This window comes from Andrographis paniculata, unplaced genomic scaffold, assembly GCF_009805555.1.
Source record: "Andrographis paniculata isolate CXL003 unplaced genomic scaffold, ASM980555v1 Contig9END, whole genome shotgun sequence".
Taxonomy (NCBI): domain Eukaryota; kingdom Viridiplantae; phylum Streptophyta; class Magnoliopsida; order Lamiales; family Acanthaceae; genus Andrographis; species Andrographis paniculata.
Genome location: NW_026137639.1, coordinates 120,001 through 142,031, shown reverse-complemented (window position 1 = coordinate 142,031; position 22,031 = coordinate 120,001). Strand labels below are relative to the sequence as shown.

Genomic DNA, 22,031 nt, shown 5'->3' with positions numbered 1-22,031 from the left:
GCAAGTTATGGTAAGGTTTGAGGTGTGCATGTTAATGTTTTTGTGACATTTTTTTATAGGACTAGTGAATGAATGTATAATGCATTTTCAATTTATCTCTAAGACAAATCTCGTTCATCTTCTTTGTTTAATTGTTAATAAATATCATATCATTTAATGATTAATTTAAACACGAAAAATAAAATTCAAGCACAACATTTCCTTTGATAAAATATGTTATTCCATAGTTATGTTATATATTTGTTGTAATAAATGTGTTTTGTTCAGTTCTTTTTTTTTTTTAAAAAAAAAATAATTATTTGATACTTTATAAAAAAATTATTCTTTTTGTCTTATAACATAATATTAAAAAAATTTAAACATGAAGTTTTATAAGGGTAGAATTGAAACTTTATAGAATTAATAATATAATTTTTGGATAAAACTAAAATATTTATAAAAAACATATGATATTTATAAAATAAATAAATAAAATTAAAAATATCATACATATATTTTTATTAAATATGACATGAGCATATTTTACATACTAATACAGTAGATACTCCATCCGTTCCACTTACAATATCCATGATGTTTTTGTCCGTCCCAATCACTTTCCAATCTATTTTAATCTTTTTTTAATTTAATTTTTTATGATTTTAATTAAACTAATTAGTTATCTTAATTTTAATCTATAATAATTTATATTATAAGTTAATTGATTTTACTAATACATTTTTAATTATCTACTAATTAATTGATTTTACTAATATATTTTTAATTATCTACTAATTATATTTATGCACGGACAGAGGTAGTATATTTTTACAAAACAAAAAGAGTAATATATATATTGTTTATTAAAAAGAATGTATACACTAAACAAACTCATGTCACAAAAATTTGAACACATTCACAATGACCATATGAATACAAACAAATATTAGTTTTATGAATTCAAATTTTCAATGCTTTCCACTAGTAACAACTACGTGTATATATAAAACGGACGGGTGTATGTTTTTTTTTTTATATATAACTTAATATAATGAATGAAAATAATCATGGAAATGTGAATTTAAAATTAAAATTGAATAGCAAAAATATAGATGATAAATAACAAAAGCAAACAAACAACCCTAAGGTTTAATCAAATAAGTCTGTAGGTTTTAAGGATAATTAGTTGAGTCAATCTGGTTAAAAATAATGCATAGCTTAAAAGGAGAAACGAATTAACACCAACATCATTAATAATTTCAATTTTAATTTCACACTCTAAATTGTAAATTAATTGAGGACCACAATAGTGGATCAAATGCATGCATTCATAATTAATAATGTGTCCAGGAAACAACAATTGGAATAAATGTCCGAAACGATGTTTAATGCAAGAAAAATCAAGATTGAGAAATACAAACCACACCATTGATAGCATGCATCATTCATAGATGATAATAATGATAGAAGAAGTATCGTTCAACTCTGCGAACCAGAAAATTAATGGCAAGTTGAAGAAGACGAAGAGGCAAAAAGAAACACACACCAAATGCAATTCATTCAAACATCAAATCTCTCACCACAACAAACAGATCGAATTGATTTGTTAATTGCTTTAATTACCTGAAGCTCCTGCGAGGTACCTTAGTGAGAGTAGCCATGACAAGATCAAAATACAGCGGGAATTGCAGAATGGCGAAAAATGTGACCGGCAAGCAAGTTATGGCGTACACCGGAAACGCCACGTATTGCAGCTTCTGTTTCAGGACGAAGAAGTGTCCCGCGCAGAACGACACCAACATCGACGCTATGGAAACAAACAGCGACGACATCCCCACCAGAAGCTTCCTCGGCAGGCTCTTCCCGAAGTCTTTCTCCTGGTACCTGCACTGCACTGCATTAATTACTTATCTTGGAAAAACTTTTAAGCTTTCAGGGATCAATGGTGTATATATATATATATATGCCTGGAAGTGAGGATGGACAGGAACATGACGAGCGACGTGACGGAGAAGCAGAGGGCGATGAGGGAGGTGATGGCGAAGACGCCGAAAGCCGGCTGGCTTTCCAGAATAGGGACGCCGCTTTCCTGGTCGACGCCGCCGGGGACAGTGGCGGACGTGGCGAACGCCACGGTGGCGATGAGCGCAGCCACCACCGAGCACGACTGCGAGGTGTTTGTCAGCCACTCGCCGCCGTCTCTCACTAAACCTTCATGGTCTTTCGTGAATATGTGCCGCGGCGTTAAGCCCGCCTTGTTGTACCGCACGAAGAAGTGCAGCGCCATGGAGTCTTTCACAAACTGATAAAATAAATTAATGATGCGTATCCTTGAAGCTTAAACTTTTAGGTGATACAATCATCTAACTTATACCTTGTACCACTTAATCTCCCATTGCATCTGCAGGGCAGCTCCGGGGATGCGCCAGGGTCGATGATCGCCAAGCATCGCGGCAAGATGCAAAGCGCTGTTGCCATTTTTGTCCGTCTTTCGAAATATCGTCTCCTTCATTCTATGCTTCACTAAGTACTGGTACACCGCAGGCTGCCGGTTTTCGACTGCGAGCAGCACGATGTTCTTCTTGTCGTCATCCATGTCGTGGATGGCCACCGGGAATAGTTCGAGTATCATTTTCACCATTTCCATCACGCCGTTCTTCGCTGCAATGAGTATCGGCGTCTCCTTCTTCGCCATTTCCAATGCTTTCTCGGAATCCCCTGCAAAAGTCGATGTATTAATTTCAAGTTTAGACTTTTAAGTGCTAAAGAAAGTACCATTTCCATCGGCTGCCTTATTCTGGTTAGCTTCTTGACGATCAATTGCAGAAGGCGGATACGAATGATCGTCATGTCCGAAGGGATCGAGCAAGCTGTCATGACTGAAGACAACATCTCCGCCTTCGAAGAACGAATACGGAGTAGTTCCATCCTGCATAGTCGATAAATGAGGCGGTCTTCGCCCATTGTCTTCGTATTCATATAAAGAAGCTTTCTCGAGCAGTTTTCGCATTATCTGGACAGACCATATGTGCTTCTGCTTCTTCTCCCTAAGCTTTTGTATTACAATTGTTCCTGAAACATATATACACATATTTGAACTACAAGAAACGTTCTTTTTCATATCACAAATAGCTACTCCTGGTTAAGCAGACTTACCGAAGCCAAGAAGTATCATCATTGTTTTGGAGAAAAGCTTGAGACCATCGAAGCATGTTCGATAATTCTCCGGGAAGAGCTGATGTCCCTGAGCTCTGAATATCTTCAATTTTCTTTCTGAAGACAAGCCCTGTAATTTCTTACAACATATATAAATGTACATATAATCTAAAAAGCGATAAGCAAACTCTATGCACCTATTTCACTGTCATATTGCTGTCCCATTACATCTCCTTGCTGTTTCTCGACATGGTTACTTGACTCAACTGGAAGAGAAAATTAGCCAAGCTGCAACACTTAATTCATCATCCGAATGTGAAATCGAAGAATCGGGACATCAAACAGAAAGAATAGTATCCACCTTGAGTAGGGACAGTCTTTGGATTCTCTGTATCCGATGGCCGGCTGCTCTTGCCCACTGCACGACATTTGCGGAAACACAAAAGGATGTATCATGTAATTCGATACAAATTCCTGCATTTAAGGCGAAGAGGTATTCCATACTTACATAACACCCTTCCTATAGTCCTCAGGAAAGAAATCAAGGCTACACAGGTATGGTAGTTCTCTGGATAGTGTGCTTTCGGATCATACTCAAGGTCTTTCGACAGAATATGGTGGTTGGAATGGTGCTGGAGCTCATCCACAAAGATGCCTTCCTCCAAAGAAGATCATATTTAGAATAAAATCGAATATGACTTTACACTGTCTGATGAGATGAAGAGGTTGCTCATACTCACAATGATAGATAAGTTTCTGAAAACCACTAACATGACTCCCACTTTTGAAGGCACTGGGCTTGTTGGCAAGCAGATGCAGTGGCGAAAATCCTTCGACATTAAGCGAGTCTATGAGATAATCGTAGTGATTGATGATTTCAAATGCTATTTCTGTCGACAAAATTCAGAAACAAGAACAAAGACAGAGTTTCAACAATCTGCAATAAGCAAAAAAACACTGATCTTGAAAACATGGAGAGTGTCTGTAACCAAAATATTCTCCGGTGATGGCGGCGTGTAGAATGGTGTATCCATCGTTTTTCCTTCGACAGTATCGATAAGCATCCTCCTTTTTACAGAGTGAGTGCAGGCAGAGAAAAGCTCCCTTTTTGCCGTGAAGAACAGCAAGAAAAAATGGAGTTTCGTTGTCGCCGTTGAGTTTGCCAATGACATCGCGGTTTTTCTTCGCAATGCATTCGCACATCTTGACATTCCCCAGAGTGGCTGCCTGATGAAGAGGTGTGTTGCCTAGCTCATTCTCAATTTCCAGGTCTGCAGAGCTCACATATGTAACAAGCTTCTCGACTATGTCTTCTTGGTTGTCGCCGATGGCTACATGTATTGCTGTGTCTCCTGATTTCGTGATCTTGAGTTGTCGAGCCACCTGCTCCGTTTCGTATAGCTTGACTACTTTTTCCCAGTTCCCATTCATTGCATTGCTGAACAGCTCTTTGGTGATTGCTGCCACCATTAAGTGATGATCTGATGCAGAGTGTTCCATTTCACTGCTGATTTCTGCCATTGATGGAAGATCTATTGTTGCAGAAGGTTTCATTTTCTTTTCTATTTGCTGCAGAAAATGATCAAACAAACAGAGATGATCGAAGATAAGAGCACAGCTACTTAATCGAAGGAGTGCTGGACACAAAAGGCTAAAGTGATTATTATTATTCTATCTCTTGCTTAAATGCTTACCAAACTAAAAAGATGATGAACGCCATTAAAGTTGTTCTTCATTCCTCGAAAATAAAAACGATCACGACTTTATTAATGGAGGAACAACAACAGGAAGGAATCAACAATACATTAGAAATTCACAAATGAAAACGTGAAGTATCCATCTTTCAATACAGAAGAAACACACAACTTCAAATTGATCAAACTTCTTCAAGCATCCCAGCTACTGGCTACTACTTGTAGCTCCTCTGAGGCACCTTAGTGAGAGTAGCTTTGAGAAGATCATAATACAGAGGAAACTGGAGCAACGCAAAAAAGGTAATCGGCAAGCAAGTTATGGCGTACATGAGGTACGCCACATTCTGCAACTTTTGCTTCAGCACAAAGAAGTGACCCGCGCAGAAAGACACCAGCACAGCGGCAATGGAAACGAAGAGCGACGAGAGCCCCGCCAGAAGCTGCTTCGGCAACCCTTTCCCGAAGTCTTTCTCCTGATACCTGCAATGATCATACAAACATACATACATACATTTTTACAGTGTTGTGGAAATTAATGATTTTCCAGGAGACTAATGTCTTGCCTGGAAGTGAGAATGGACAGGAACATGACTAGGGACGTGACAGAGAAGCACAGCGCCGCAAGAGAACATATGGCGAATGCCATGAACGCCGGCTGGTTTTCCAGTGTCGGCGTGCCACTTTGCTGATCGATTCCTCCGGGGACTGCCGTGGAAGTTGCGAATGCGACAGTTGCAACCAGTGCAGCCACCACTGAACACGACGCCGACGTGTTGGTCAGCCACTGCCCGCCTTTCTGAACCATATCTTCGTGCTTTATCGTGAACACCTCCTTCGCCGTCAACCCATCTTTGTTGTGGCGCACAAAGAATTGGTGCCCCATCGAGCCCTTAACAAACTGCATACATTCATTCATTCATTCGGACAACTATATAATATGTAATTAGCGATGCGTTGATTAAACTCATCTATGACTAGCTCAATTGTTTTCTACCTTGTACCACTTAATCTCCCATTGCATCTGCAGCGCGGCGCCGGGGATGCGCCACGGCTGAGTCTCACTCAGCGCAGCCGCGAGATGCAGCGCGCTGTTGCCGTTCTTGTCGGTGGCTCTAAAGGTCACTTCTTTCATGCTTTGCTTCACCAAGTATTGGTACACATGAGGCTGCCTGTTCTCCACGGCAACAAGAACTGCATTCTTCTTCATGTAGTCCGTGTCGCGGATCGCCATTGGGAAGGTTTCGAGGATTTTAGTCACCATTTCGATTATACCATTCTTTGCTGCAATGAGAAAAGCAGACTCTCTCTTCCTCACCTCTCTTTGAACTATTGTGCCATCAGTTCTCACTAGAATTGCTCGATCATGATCGCCTTCGCCCACGGCGCGATCAAGCGAGCTCTCATCCAATCCAACGTCTGCGCCTTCTAACACGACGTATGGTCTAGTTTCTTGATCGTCGACAAATTTTAGTTTCAAGGGCTGTCTTCCATTGTCTCTGTACTCATAGCAATTCGCTTCGGCGACAATTTTCTTCAAAATCTCGTACGACCATACGTGCCTCTGTTTTCTGTCTCGAATCTTTTGTATTTCAATCAATCCTTGGCGTTGCACATCATCATCAGACAAATTAACACAGGCAGGGCAATAAAAAACAATACAAATGATCAGACTACTTACCAAAACCAAGAATATATAGTATCATATTCCATATACTGTATAAACATCTAAGAACATTGATGCATTTGCAGTAGCTGTCGCCATTTTTTGGATCACCAAGAGCCTCGTCCCTCGCAGACTCTGTATCCGGTTGCGCGCGAAGATCACTCCTCCTCGCTGCACGACAAGAGAATCGTTTTCATTTTGATGACAAGTGACAAAATGATCGATACAGTGGATACAACTTACTCAACCCCCTTTTGAAATTCCATGGACAAAGATTCGAGCAGGATCGATCGTCCTCTGGCCTACTAGATTTTTGCTGCAGCCCAGTCACAAATGTACCTTCATTAATCCAAAGACAAGAAGAGTTACTTACACCAAGAATAAACCTGCAAATGTCAGCCCCGAAACGAAGGTGAAAATCCTCACAATGATACATAAGTTCATTGATGCCGGTAATGCGACTCCCACTCCTGAATGCATTAGGCTTATTCGCGAGCAAATGCAGCATCGAATTCCCATCCTCGTTAACCGAGTGAATGAATTTAGGATAGCGATTCATGATCTCGAACGCCAGATCTGCAGGAAAAAACATTTGAAGCAAACAAGGGGACTAATGGTTGAAGAAGTAGGTGATGATCACTGACCAAAGTGTTCTCCATCAATGGCGGCATGAAGAATGGTTTCTCCATCCTGTTTCCTCGGGCAGTAGGCGTAAGGATCGCGATCGGGTTCAATGAGGGAGTAGAGGCGGAGAAAGGCCTCCTTCTTGCCGTGCAATGCCGTGAGGTAGAACGGCGTCTCGTTGTCGCTGTTGGGCTGGCCGATGAGGCTGCGGTTCTTCCTCGCAATGCAGTCGCACATTTCGACGTTGCCGACGACGGCGGCGAGATGCAGAGGCGTGTTCCCCATGTCGTTCTGGATTTCGATGTCGGCGGGGGAGACGAAGGAGACGAGCTTGGTGACTATGTCGGGGCGATTGGCGGCAATGGCGACGTGTATTGCGGTGTCGCCGGATTTGTTGATCTTAACCCGGCGAGCCAGTTCCTGTGTTCTGTATAATTCGACGACCTTGTTCCAGGTGTCCTCGAATGCACTCTTGAATAGCTCCTCTGCAATCCTCTCGATTAAACGAATTTCTTCAAGTTCCGCAGAAGGATGATGATGATGATCTATTTCTATGTCTGCATTAATGGGAGGATCCATTTTGACTGCTGTCTGTATCTCTGCTGAAGAAATCGGTGCATATATATGTAAATGGATTAGTGAATCAATTAAGGAGTGGTGGATGGAAAAGTGTAAAGTAGTTATTCTATTATGTCTTGCTTTGCTTAAATGATTAGTAAAGATGAGGTCCGTACGCACAAGGGGTTTCTTATATCTTACCAAATCTGGAGGATCCGATAATGTTTCTTTTGATGGTTGTAGGAACATTTTTGGATTAAATTTTGTATTAAAATAATAAATGATGTGATGTTTTACTAGATAAAAAATATATATATATAAATATTAATTATTATGTAAAAATATAATACAAATTAAAAAAATTATAAAAGTTTTGTAATATTAATAAAAGAATATTTGTAAAAAAATTATATAAATATAAAAATAATTTTAGTATTAATAAAATCTTATAGAATAATGAAGAGAATATATATATATATATATATTTTTTTTCCGAAAAAAATAGTGGAAACTTGAAATTTTGGTAAAGGTCTCCCACGTTTAATTCACGTATGGACTTACTGCAGAGACACTGTATCAGTTGGGCTTTTTATCCATTTCATTGGTCATTTTGAACTGGATCATTATCATCGTCTTCTTCTTACATGGATATATATATATATATCTATATATCTATGGTATGGGCTTTCCTACAATTATTATTATTATTATTAGTTTGGGTTTGGAAGGAATATACCTCAATCTAACAACAACATGGAACATTTCATCTAGTGATGTGAGTAGTAAATTTGTCACCGTGAGGTCAGGATACAATGGGTACCCTGACGTTTAACTGCACATTTCTAACATAGTTGATCGGAAAAAAAATGGGTTTTTTATTTTTTTTTTCAATCATTTTCCTTCTAAATAATAAAATAATAATAATTATTGTAAAGAAAAAAAGAAAGAAAAATCACACCCACATCAAATAATTTAAGAATAATAATAAAAAAAATTGTTTAATGGTGGAAATTAAAACCACTCAATTGGATGATGTTCACTTCTATTAAGAATACTATAGTAGGAGACAAATTCTTGTTCCAAAAGAGAGAAAATTGGCTTGTTACTTTAAAGTTTGGATTCAAATAATTTGAAAATAATAAAAATTTGTATTGAAATAATATTTAATATAATAAAACATGTATTTTATATAATAATTTGAATGAAAAATAATTTTGTTGTAATATAGTACTAAATAAAAAATAAATATTTAATTTAATGATTATGAGATTTTTTAAAAAAAATAGTGTAAAATCAAATTGAGACTTTAAAGAAATAGAACTTGAATGATAAAAAGAAGAATTAGAAAGAGTGTTTATGAATGCTAAAATTCAATTTGAAATCCTTTCTCAACTAGATATGTACTGCAATCAACAAAATAAATACAACTAAGCACAAAAATATTCAAATAAATTATGTCCAATAAATACATAAAGAATCATTGGTCACATTCTTTGATTTTTATTTTCTTTTAATTTCTTTTTTGGGGTATTTTAATTCTTTTATTCTTATTGTTTTAAACGTATAGTAACAAATTTAAAGTAAGTTCTAGTGTGACATGTCTAATAAATTAAAAACAAGTGTTCCATTCACAACTATACAAAAGATTGTAAATTTACGACGATATCATCCATTATTGTATGGAAAATAACATCGAAAACACAAAGAAACACACCCCAAATTCTTGTCAACGGCATATTGAATTATTTTGCACATGCAATTAATTTCTACATCGCCACTATTATACATATCCATACTCAACAAGACAAGCCAAAACTTAATGATTCGCGCATTAATTAATAATGCCGTGTAAATGAAGAGTGGGAGGGACCATGTTTCGTTTTCGCATGCCCTATTCACTCACTTTCATTTTCAACTCTCCAAATCCGTAATAAACATCGAATGTGGAGATCTAGATGGATCGTTTCCATCCCCCCCAAACTATGTGGTTTAGGGTTTATTCGATCATTTCAATTCCTTTCATATAATATATATGTAGGGTTTCTGTTCCATTGTTCGATTTGTTTCCCACACAAACTCGACTAGTCCCTTTCGAACAATTGTTCCCATTTCGATTCATTCCTATCTAATTCCATCCCCAACCCAATCTAACTATTCATTTTTTCTTTTTTTTTTTTGTCTCAGCCCAAACCCTAAAATAGGACTTGTAGTTTTTATTTCATTTTATTTTTTTAAATTGGGTACTTAGGGTTAGTGTAAATTGTGTTTGTGGTTATTTGGAAAACTTGCCTATTAAAGTAATTCCTAATGATGTCCTTATAGTTAATTATGCTTCCTATTGAATCAATTTTTATTTTCTTTTTCTTTTTTCTAATCATATTGGGCACTACTTTATTGATTGTATGTGGATCAAATTTACACAAGTCAACGACAAATATGTCACTCCAAAAATCTTTTGTTCCTAAAAGGACACATGTTGATTTTATAAATACTCTATTATGACTCTGTGCGTTGACATATATTTAGAAAAAAAAAAAAACCAAAAGAGGGTACCCGTATGTGTTTTTTAATTATTTGTGGCTGCTTTGGATTTAATTATTTATAATAAATTTTTTTTTTTACAAGATATATAATTATATTGTTATTAGAAACCAAAATGTCTACGCACGGTATGGGGAAAGAGAATTGCTTGGAAAAAGATAGACCAATCACATGTGAGCTATAATAATAAATTAAATTTTGGTTGTGCACTATTATTAATAAAGCATATAATTTGTTCTTTTTCAGAACGTATTTGAAAAATAATAATTACGGGTTCTCATTTCATAATAAATAAATAAAATAAATAAATAGATAGTAGATTTAACTAAAAATTTGCATGAATACAATGTATGGTAGATAACATTTTTAAAGTAATCCAGATTTTTTATAAAGTTTTTAATAATAATTATATATGTGTATTATGGCGTCTTCCACTTCACATATATATATATATATATTAATGCATGTGATTTGCACAGTAAAAGGATATATCATGTGTTGGAATATAATTATTGAATTTTGAAATTTATATAACTCACGTGTATATAATAAAATACTATTTTATTTTATTTTTTTAACGTGGGATTCCGCATCTGTTATCTAAAAGTGCGCATCAGGTAAACTCCAGATCCAATCCAATATCCTACAAACTAGGCCCTACAAAATTTACATTCTCGTTATAAAAGTTTAGAGGTTATAAGTGTGACATCTCAATATGTTCTATATTAAATGTATAATATATATAATCCAGTTACTTATAACTATTTTTCCTATTTGTTAGTTGGATATTTCTTAATTCTTTAGAAGTCTATTACGCAATTATAATTTATGTCTATAATACAATTACTTACAATTTATAATATATTACATTTAGGATTATTTTTTTTCTTAATTTGTATTATATATTACTATTATATACTAAAATTACAAAATTTAAGTGTAAAAAATAATTGAAAAATCAATATTGAAAGAAAAACTTAGGGTGTGTTTAGATTGATTTGGATTGGGCTTGAAATTATTCTCAAACTTCTCCCTATTAAAATTATCAAATCTAATTGACTTTTCCCTATTAAAATTGTCAAAATAAATGTTTGTATGTTTTTTCTTTTTAAAATTTAATATATTAAAAAAATCAAAACTCTCATTAAATAGAAATTTTTAGAATTGACAAAAAATAAATAAATAAAAAACAATAACAGTAACAAAATAAGTGTGTTTGTTTTCTAAAATTATTTGAAATAATATAATATATATAAAAATAATGAGTATATATAATATATTAATTTATTTTTTTAAAAAAAATATTAGAGAAATTTTACACCAAAAATATTTAATTTCATATTTTTTAGTAAATTATTATTAGTAAATAATATCAAAATTTTAACATATATACAAATATATTTTAAATTTTCATTAAAAATATTATACTAATTATTATTTCAATTCAAAATTCGTTTTAGGCCTCAAATCAAATCCAAACAATTTGATTGAATGGTGAGGGTGGTATGTGGAAGAATACAGCTAAGATTGTTCCAATTGTGGATAGCCAACAAAAAGCTACAGTTCAACTTTTATGAATGTTAAAAGTTGTAAATTTTGGAATTTTTTAAAAAATAATAAAAAAAATTAATTTATATATATAATTATCCCTCTGTCCGTAAAAATTAGAATATTTGGTCCAGCATAGAAATTAAGAAAAATGAATATTTTATTAAAAAAATGATAAAAGTAAAAAGATAATTGAAAGCATTTTTGGAAAGTAAGTTAGAAATTTAAAGAATGAGGAGAGAAAATGTAATTTGTTGTAAATAAGTGTCTAATTCAGGGTAACAGTTACATAGTGATTTGTTAACTTTGCCAAAATTAATAATTAATTAAATTTAGCGGGCCAAACTAAAAAGGTAGCGAGTAAATTTCGCGGACAAGAGTAATTTATAGGATAAAATAAGTATATGATTTAATGTTTTTTTAAAAAATATTTTCTAATAAATATTAGCAATTAAAATTTTTTCTAAATATGACAAATAAAAATAGAAAATAATTATATAATAATTAATATTAAATAATAACACAAACAATTGATTTAATATATTTAAGAAAATTTAAATTAAATAATATAAATATTTTAATCAACAGAAAAACCTTTTATATTATAAAAAGTATTAATAAAAATAATTTAAATAAATTATGATACACTATTATAATATTTAAAATATTAATAATGGTGGGCCAGTTCCATAAAATAGGACCAACTTCCTTCCCAACAGTAAGTTCGGCGGGTTTTCGGAAAGTATTACTGTAGTCAGTAGGCCCAAAGTTGCAAATAAATGTAAGAAAAAAATATAAATAAAAAATAAATGTAAGTATAAATATAAAGGTGGGAGCGTTGGTTTGTTTGTTGGTTCAAGTGTTTGTGGCTTTTTTTTTTTTTTTTTTTTTTTTTTTTTTTAAAATATTGTTATTCAATTAAAATTATTTTTAATATATTATTTATATTTATAAGAATAATAATTAAATAAAAATTCAAGCACAAACTAATATCAATTTTTACAATTTGAATTTAGTTTGATAGTATTGATAAAAAGTTGTGCCAATAAAATAATAATTATATTTTTATTTTTAAAAGTATATTATAAAAATATATCAAATATTTATTTAATATATTCACCTAATGATGGTTTGGATGGTATGATGTTTCATAAATATTACGTAACAAAATATTTATTCAAATATAAAAATTAAACAAACCCATTACGTAAACGTGCTATGCATCAAATACCTTTGTAATTCAAAATTTATTATTCTTAAACTTTAAAATTAAATTCGAACATCAGAAGCACCCATCAAAACTAATTCCTTATTTTTTATTTTTTTTATTTTTATATTACATAATTAAAGTAATTTATATCTATTACATAATTGTAATAAATTTATCTATTATTTGAAAAAATTGTAATCAAAACCTATTTTATTTATTATTACATAATTATAATAAATTAAAGCTGTTTTTTTATTAATAATATTATAAAATAATACTCTCTCCGTCCCAAATACCGTGTCTGCTAGAAGGGGTGTAATTAGTAGATAATTAAGAATATATCAGTGAAAATAATTATTCTATAATATAAATAATTATAAATTAAGATTAAGATAACTAATTAGTTTAATTAAAATTTAAAAAATAAAATTTAAAAATTTAAAATGAGATTAAAATGTGTAATCATTTTCCAAAAAAAAAAAGTGACATGGTATATGAGACGGACAGAAACGACAACGTGGACATGGTATTTGAGACGGAGGGAGTATATAATTATGTTACATCAATAATGGACCTTGTTTATAATAATATATTCTATATTTCTGATACTATTCCTTTAATAATATTTTCTAAACTATAAAATTAAATTTATATATTCGTTTATAAATATTATGTCAAATATTTAAATTTTTTAGAAATTTTCAAAATAGATAAGAGAAATTTGAAAGTTAGTTGTAAAAATTTTGAAAATAATAAAAATTATTTTTTTATTTAATATATTACATAAAAAATATATTTAATTTAATATTTTTTAAAAAAATAAAATAATGTCAAAATTAAAAAAAATTGTGTAAAGAAATGATGAGTTCACTTAATATTTTTTTGAATAAATATATTTTTTTTATGTCTATTGAGAGTATTCATATCGATAATATACAAAATAATAATATTTTATGTTGAATTATTGTAAATGAATATAATATATACTGTAAAAAACATATATTATTATTTTTTAATATTTACAAATAATTATGTCGTTCAAAAACAAACTGAGTGAACAAACCTATAGTCTTTGTCTAAATGGAGCAAATATTTGTTACTTTCAAAATTCTTTTTCAAACATTTTAAAGAGATTTGATGGGTGTGTTCTTTTTATTTTTATTTCTTTTTTTAAAACAAACAAATATATATTTTTAAAATAGTACTTCCTTCCTTCCACGTTGGATGTTTGGGTTCACCATAGATATGAGAATTTAAGATAAATATAATTAGTAGATAATTAAAAATATATTAGTGAAAATAATTATTCTATAATATAAATAATTAAAATTAAAGTTAAAATAACTAATTAGTTTAATTAAAATTTAAAAAATTAAATTTAAAAGTTTAAAATGAGATTAAAATATATAATTATTTTTCAAAAAATGAAAATGACATGGGATGTGGTACGAACAGAAACGACAATACGAACACAGTAGATGGGACGGAGGGAGTAATATATCATATATATTTATTATTTTTATACTCTGTCTCACTTTAAAAAAATAAAAAAATATGCACATTTTATGTTGAACAAAAAGAGTATTATTTATGAAAATAAATAAGATTAAAAAAAATAGTATTGGTTATGTATACATATAATAGACCTTTGTTAGATAAAGAAATGTACTTATCAGTGGAAGTTTAATTAATGACAGCACACTGTATACCTAAAAGGACTTCAAGTCCCGGGACTTTCAGAAGTTTCCTGGCAGCCATGGGAACTCCACAATTTCCGGTGTCTGGCCTTATAAAACACCCTTAAATTCCATTGCTACGTGCCATGAAACCTGCAAGTAGTTCAGGAAACTTTACAAATCAATTTACAAAATGAGCACTCCCGAGGACGACAAGTACCCGGCGGCGTCCAACGGCGAAAGCGCGTGCTACCGGCGCGCCGCCGTTCCTCCGCCGCTTCCGTTCGTGAAGTCGCTGAAGAACACAGTAATGGAAACGTTCTTCCCCGACGACCCTTTCCGGCAGTTCAAAAACCAGCCGGCGAGGAGGAAACTGGTGTTGGGGCTGCAGTACCTCTGCCCCATACTGGAGTGGGGCCCGCGCTACACCTTGGATTTCTTCAAGGCCGACCTCGTCGCCGGAATCACCATCGCCAGCCTCGCCGTGCCGCAGGGCATCAGCTACGCCAAGCTCGCAAATCTGCCCCCCATTCTCGGCCTCTGTCCGTACACACACATATATAATTAATTATACATATATATCATTAATTGGTTTGTTGATTGATTAACTGGTTTGTTGGTGAATTAGACTCGAGCTTTGTGCCGCCGTTGGTGTACGCGGTGCTGGGGAGCTCCCGGGACTTGGCGGTGGGGACGGTGGCGGTCGGCTCGCTGCTCATGGGGTCAATGCTCACCCGATTGGTCAACGCCAATGAGAATCCTCAGCTCTACCTACGTCTGGCTTTCACGGCGACGCTCTTCGCCGGCGTTCTCGAAGCTTCCCTCGGAATCTTCAGGTCTGTGCTTTCAGATCATCATCATCATCATCATCATCATCATCATATATATATATATGTATGTATATGTATATCCTACGTTTCAATTGCATTCGTGTGCTTGAGCGCAGGTTAGGGTTTATAGTGGATTTTCTGTCGCACGCCACAATAGTAGGGTTTATGGGCGGCGCCGCCACCGTCGTCATACTCCAGCAGCTGAAGGGCGTGTTTGGCCTAGAACATTTCACCCATGAAACCGACATTATCTCTGTCTCTAAAGCTGTTTTCACTCAATTTCATAAGGTAATTGATATAGCTTAATGGTTTTTGAAACAATTAGCTCGTTTTTCCTAATCAATCTTATTAAATCCAGCCATATTTAATTAATTTGCAGCAGTTGAGATCTTCAAAATTTTTAATTTCTTTAGCACTGACTATTTTGCTAATGGCAGTGGAGATGGGAAAGTGCTGTGTTGGGATGTGCCTTCCTTTCCTACATGCTGCTTATCAGATATTTTGTAAGTCAACCCTGACGCCATGGATTCTCTACCTTGAAAAATTAATTATCAATGAATTAAATACACCTCCCATATATCAATCATTAACTAATAAAAATAAAAAAACTCAGCAAGTCCTCTGCTTTATAATTATATATTATTAATTATTTCAATACAGAGCAAAAAGAAGCCAATCCTTTTCTGGGTGTCAGCCATGGCTCCACTGACATCAGTGACTCTGGGAAGCATACTGGTTTTCCTCACCCATGCCGAAAGACATGGCGTCCAAGTGGTGAGTGCACACACACACATGATTAATTTGCCCACTGTTTTTGTGTGTTTCCACCCACAGTATATATATATTATATATATATATATAGATACAGCACTCAGTACTGTTCTTCCATGGGCTTGTCTCCTTCACGTATACTGACATACAGTCGCTATTCGGATTTGGCTTTATCCATCTCATGTGAACCCTCTCTTTTATAATTTGGATCAATTACTGGTGGTCATGTCTGCTAGCTGCTGCAGCTGGATGTTTGTTCTTACATACACTCCCACCAATTATTAATGTTGCAATGTTTTGTCATGTTTTTACAGTCTGATTTAACATGAATCGATGATGGACATAATTAGGCACTTAATTACTTTGTCAATTCTAAGCATATACAGCATCCAATGAATGAATCAATTCATGGATAATATATGCATACAAAAACTCATGTGCAGATAGGACAATTGAAGAAAGGGATAAATCCTCCCTCGATAATGGATCTCGACTTCGATTCCAAGTATCTGACTGGCGTCATCAAAACCGGCATCGTCACAGGCATTATTGCTCTTGCCGTAAGCCCTGTCGCAATATTTTAAACCTCAGAAAAATTTTATGATTCCATGAAGAACAGGAAATTAGGGTTTTTACTAAATGTGTGTTTAATTTGCAGGAAGGAATAGCAGTGGGAAGAAGCTTTGCCATGTACAAAAACTACAACATTGATGGCAACAAAGAGATGATTGCATTTGGGATGATGAACATTGCTGGTTCTTGCACTTCTTGCTACCTAACTGCAGGTCTATACACAAAATTGAAGTTTCAATTAGGGTTTGGTATAAAATTGATAACTTTCTATACACTACTACATTTTAATTAATCTAAACATACATTGATTTCTTGCAGGACCATTTTCAAGATCAGCTGTAAACTTCAACGCAGGATGCAAAACTGCAGTTTCCAACATAGTAATGGCCTTTGCAGTGATGATAACATTGTTGTTTCTAACCCCTTTGTTTCACTACACCCCGCTCGTCGTGCTGTCCGCCATTATCATCGCTGCGATGCTCAGCGTCATAGACTATCAATCAGCAATCCATCTATGGCATGTCGACAAATACGACTTTGTTGTGTGCTTGAGCGCATACATTGGCGTGGTTTTTGCCGACATTGAAGTTGGCCTAATGTTGGGGGTAAGTGTATACATGTACATATATATATATATATATGCTTGAATTAATTTTAGCAATAACATTAATTTGAACAGTGTATTTAGGATAATAGTTATATATGTGGTTTATGTTGGGTATAGGTTGGATTATCTCTTTTGAGGGTTTTGTTATTCGTCGCGAGGCCAAGAACTTTAGTTCTTGGAAGCATTCCTCACTCGAACATCTATAGAAGCATCGAACAATATCAGGACACCAATGCTGCTAAAGGGGTGCTTATACTTGAGATAGATGCTCCAATATATTTCGCCAATTCAAACTACCTAAGAGAAAGGTGCGCGGGGCGTCTAAACATCATCAATGACAAAACAAAATATGTACTAAGAAGAACATCCCACAATCTATATATTTGCTAATTTGCTTCACTACATGTACTTTTCTTGTTGAAAAGGATTCTAAGATGGGTCGACGAGGAAGAAGACAAGTTGAAATCATCGAAAGAAGCAAGCTTGCAATATTTAGTACTCGACTTGAGTGGTAAGAAGACAGATCAATATATTATTTATTCTCATAAAATATTAAATCAAGTCTCACTTATGACACTATCATTTTTTAACCTTTCTTTCGAACAGCTGTTGGAAACATTGATACGAGTGGGATAAGCATGCTCGATGAGGTTAAGAAGATACTTGATCGAAGGGAGCTCAAGGTAAACACACTTTATATTGCAAACATTTTCTTTTCAACACATGAGTAATGATCATAAAATGAGGTAGCCGGCTCAACTTTCTTTTGCCGGTTTTTCTGATGGGGACGATGCGAAGATGGCGCTTGCGAATCCGGGGGCAGAAGTGATGAAGAAGATGAACAAGTCGAAGTTCTTGGAAAGGATAGGGCAAGATTGGGTGTTTATGACAGTGGAAGAAGCTGTTGATGCATGCAACTACATGCTCCAAACTTGCAAATTGCAACCTTTAATTTGATTCTCATGATCATGATCAACAATGTAATAGAAATTAATATCGTGTAAGTTATTGAAACACAATTAATATAGCTTGTTAAATTAGTAAAAATATGTATCTTTGATGCTTGTATGTAATCCATCTTTAAATAATTTTTTGCCCCAACTACATACTCTCTCAAACTGCCTCTTCTATCCCAAAAATAAATTATATCTTCTTATCCTACACACATAATGTGTGTATATATACACGTATGTATATGTACATCTTATGCATGTGGGGAGAGGGAATATAGTGTGTTAATAGGATAGAGGATCGGATCTGCTCAAAACTGAAAGTAGCTGTAGAGCGGTCTCTAAAAGTATTTGGATGTGTTTTGGGATTATCATTTTAATATAAATTTTGAATAGTAAATTTAAAATTAAAATAGTTATTTGATATTAAATAAATAAGTATTGATACAATAATTTGAATGTAAAAAAACATGATTGACTCATTCTCCGATTATTATTATTATTTTATACTATGCAATATTATTTAGGAGTTGACATAGTTCGATTATTTGTAAATATACATATATTTGATATTCAAATCAAATCGTGCAAATACTCGAAATCGTAAAATATATTCAAATCGAAAATATTTACCGTATTTTTAAATAAATAAAAAAGAATTGAATCTAAAACTAAATACATTAAAAATAATTAATATTTCAATTAAGCGGTTCTTCCATTTTATTCGAATTTTTTGGGCACCCTAAATTATTATTAGATCATGTAGGAAGTTGTTATGGGCTAAGTTCACAAAAATCAAAATAGAGGCCCAGCAGTACAATGCCATTACAGAAATTGACCCATTGAAGCATGGACCACAAACATAGTAGGTAGGTCCTATCTGTGATACGAGAAGATTCCTTGGATAATTTTACAATGACACGTGTCAGTTTTTGATTCAACAATTTATAACTGTTTCTTGAATTAATTCTCCCTTTTCTCTTTAATATTACTATTATCTTATTTCCACTATTACTATTAAATTGGTCAGATATTTCAATACAACGTTAAAAGGCGTTTCTTGAACTATCTCAATGGGTCTGTCCCCCTTCGAGTTTAGGTTTGAAATTTTAAATTAAATTAATAATATATTCCATAATATAATAAATAAATAAATGTTTAATATAATATCCGAATACTATTAATTTTAAAATATAATTTTTTTTAGTAAAACTAAAATAAAATGCTGAATAATACACCACCTTCAAGAATTGGAGCTCAAAGATTCCATTCCGTCAATAAACTGACAGCAGCAAACGTTGTCAAACTGTCGCTCATCATTATCCAAATCCAAATCAACAATACCATAGGTACTCATCATTATTCCGCACTCCAGGACCAGAGAACCTGCAGACACATACTCCCCGCTCCAGGTCCCGGAGTTCTCCAAGAAACTTCTTCTTCTCCCATCTCATCACTTGAATCATCAACAAATTAGTTATTTAAAATTAGCACTCACCAGACTGCGATCCTCTTCCCACAGCCCCACTTGGCATGAAATTAATCAAATTATAATGCCATAGATGAATCCAGAACGTTCCTTTAGATAGTCTCGTCTCGGATGATTCCAGAAGTTACTATATATAGAAAACCCCGCCACCCCCCACCCTACACTGACTGACACCCCACGCGCCCATAATACTAACCCACCCAGAAGAGCGAAACTGAAACCTTCGAGCTGAGGAAACCTCTTATAGATTTCCAGAACTTTCCATTATACATATATATATATACACACACACTTACAGGCTCAACAGTAGATCACCCAAAAACATTCCAAGATTTTCTCCCCACAGGTTACTTTCCGCTAGCTGCTATCATCGTCTTGAACTAAAATCGTACGTTTTCTAATTAATAAGATTCCAAGGTTGTTTTTGACGACGAATGTGTAATCATGAACCCAAAAGAAGAGTGCTATCCAGGTGGATCATCGTCACTGTCATCGTCGTCGTCGTCGTCGTCACGATTACGTAATGAAGGGTCTCATTATCATCATCGTCAACTTCTTCTTCTTCCATCTGCTGCTGCAGGTTCTTCTTCTTCTTCATTATCTGCAGCAGCAGGTGATGATGATCTTCATAATTCTAATGATGTTGGTGCAGTACGGCCGATAGAGGGGCTGCACGAGGTGGGCCCGCCCCCGTTTCTAACGAAGACATTCGAGATGGTGGATGACATAGCCACAGACCAGATTGTCTCGTGGAGCCGAGGTGGTCGTACCTTCGTTGTCTGGGATCCCAATGCCTTCTCCAACGCCATCCTTCCTTCTTATTTTAAGCACAACAATTTCTCCAGCTTCATCAGGCAATTGAACACCTACGTACGTATACATATATATATATATATATCTCCAATTCTAATTTATCAAATTAACTATTGGAATTGGGCAGGGATTTAAGAAAATGGATGCAGACAAGTGGGAGTTCGGGAACGAGGCCTTCCTGAGAGGGCGAAGGGATCTTCTGCAAATTATCAGAAGAAGAAGGACTTCTCCGACGCAACAGCAGGGGGCGGCTAATAACTCCGACGACCACGACACGGCGGAGGTGGAGCGGCTCCGCCGTGAGAAGAAGGCGCTGCTGGCGGAGCTGCTGCAGCTGCGGCAGCAGCACCAGACCACGCGAGAATACGCCCGACAAATGGAGGCCAGGCTGCGGGGGACCGAGCGGAAGCAGCAGCAGATGATGAGGTTCCTCGCCACCGCGATGCAGAATCCCGACGTCGTCCGCCGCCTGCAGATCAGGCCCGACACCAAGAAAAAGCAGAGGATAGGGCTCGACGCCGCCGCCGGAGAGTACAGCCGGCGGCCGCCGGTCAAATTGGAGGAGATGGAATTTTGGGATGGCTGTTATGGACTGGACCAGGGACAGGTGTCGGAGCTGGAGGTCCTGGCCCTCGAAATGCAAGGGCGGCGGCGGCCGCCGCCGAAAGAGGAGGAGGGGGAAATGGACGGTGATGATCAAGAACTGCATTTAAGGTTTAATTGTGATAGGGAGGTTTTGGATGATGGGTTTTGGGAGGAATTATTGAGCAGTGATAAGCAGGGATTGGAGCAGGACGAGGAAGAAGGAGATGGTCAAACTAAAGTGAATATGGAAGAGTTGACTGAGAGGTTGGACTTTTTGTGTTCAGGGTCAACTCCTAAGACCAAGCAGTAGTGGAGGCAGTAGTAGTTGAGTAACTTTGTTGTAGTATGTGTTAATTTTCAAGTGGGTAAGTTTTTGGACTTTATATGGGCAGGCCCAGTTGAGAAGACTTCCTAAGATCGGCTCAGTATGGATAAAGCCCAATATATGTATGGGCCTTATTGGGCCTTTAGTAAGACATGGGCTCAAACAAATAATTAATATTGCAGAAAAAACGGGGTGGGAATTACGCCTACATTATGAAAGTAGTATAACGTAGTTAGTACAAAGGTGCGTTGTGGTGTGTACCAAGTTGAAATGATGTATTTTATGTAATAAGGCAGAGGAGAATCTGGCAATAGAAGGAAGACCCGTGAAGGAAATAGTAAAGGGCTGAGTGGGTGGGTCCCACTCTCTATCTCTATCTCAATATCAAAGGTGTGTTTTTATTACACATATTTTCTTTTAAGAAAAATTAATACTCCTA

The 22,031-nt window shown here is 34.9% G+C and overlaps 4 protein-coding genes across 8 annotated transcripts; 2 read left to right on the top strand and 2 right to left on the bottom strand.

Moving 5' to 3' along the window:
* Positions 1-1,598: 1,598 nt before the first annotated feature.
* On the bottom strand, positions 1,599-4,896 carry LOC127244363 (uncharacterized). Its single transcript, XM_051264850.1, has 11 exons — positions 4,830-4,896; positions 4,125-4,704; positions 3,876-4,025; positions 3,644-3,790; positions 3,497-3,553; positions 3,333-3,401; positions 3,136-3,252; positions 2,755-3,051; positions 2,354-2,697; positions 1,947-2,281; positions 1,599-1,863 (listed from the first exon to the last, which is right to left on the bottom strand). The coding sequence occupies exons 1-11, from the start codon at positions 4,869-4,871 to the stop codon at positions 1,599-1,601; spliced, it is 2,403 nt and encodes an 800-aa protein (XP_051120807.1). The 5' UTR covers positions 4,872-4,896.
* Positions 4,897-5,028: 132 nt separating this feature from the next.
* On the bottom strand, positions 5,029-7,772 carry LOC127244364 (ankyrin repeat-containing protein ITN1-like). Of its 2 annotated transcripts, none has more exons than XM_051264851.1 (7): positions 7,137-7,772; positions 6,919-7,068; positions 6,736-6,831; positions 6,508-6,663; positions 5,824-6,428; positions 5,393-5,727; positions 5,029-5,309 (listed from the first exon to the last, which is right to left on the bottom strand). In XM_051264851.1, exons 1-7 carry the CDS (start codon positions 7,693-7,695, stop codon positions 5,045-5,047), a joined length of 2,166 nt encoding a protein of 721 aa, XP_051120808.1. In that variant the 5' UTR covers positions 7,696-7,772; the 3' UTR covers positions 5,029-5,044. The 2 variants fall into 2 exon arrangements, with proteins under 2 accessions (XP_051120808.1, XP_051120809.1); XM_051264852.1 differs by having other exon boundaries at positions 5,393-5,718.
* Positions 7,773-14,781: 7,009 nt separating this feature from the next.
* On the top strand, positions 14,782-18,531 carry LOC127244400 (sulfate transporter 3.1-like). Its single transcript, XM_051264926.1, has 12 exons — positions 14,782-15,191; positions 15,278-15,485; positions 15,596-15,767; positions 15,917-15,982; positions 16,140-16,253; positions 16,694-16,810; positions 16,909-17,035; positions 17,142-17,428; positions 17,548-17,738; positions 17,856-17,941; positions 18,037-18,113; positions 18,229-18,531. Exons 1-12 carry the CDS (start codon positions 14,843-14,845, stop codon positions 18,385-18,387), a joined length of 1,953 nt encoding a protein of 650 aa, XP_051120883.1. The 5' UTR covers positions 14,782-14,842; the 3' UTR covers positions 18,388-18,531.
* A 1,648-nt stretch (positions 18,532-20,179) lies between these two features.
* Positions 20,180-22,025, top strand: LOC127244319 (heat stress transcription factor A-7a-like). Of its 4 annotated transcripts, none has more exons than XM_051264804.1 (3): positions 20,180-20,389; positions 20,522-20,739; positions 20,810-22,025. In XM_051264804.1, exons 1-3 carry the CDS (start codon positions 20,314-20,316, stop codon positions 21,575-21,577), a joined length of 1,062 nt encoding a protein of 353 aa, XP_051120761.1. In that variant the 5' UTR covers positions 20,180-20,313; the 3' UTR covers positions 21,578-22,025. The 4 variants fall into 4 exon arrangements, with proteins under 4 accessions (XP_051120761.1, XP_051120760.1, XP_051120759.1 ...); XM_051264803.1 differs by having other exon boundaries at positions 20,180-20,449; XM_051264802.1 differs by having other exon boundaries at positions 20,180-20,739; positions 20,819-22,025.
* The last annotated feature ends 6 nt before the right edge of the window (positions 22,026-22,031 follow it).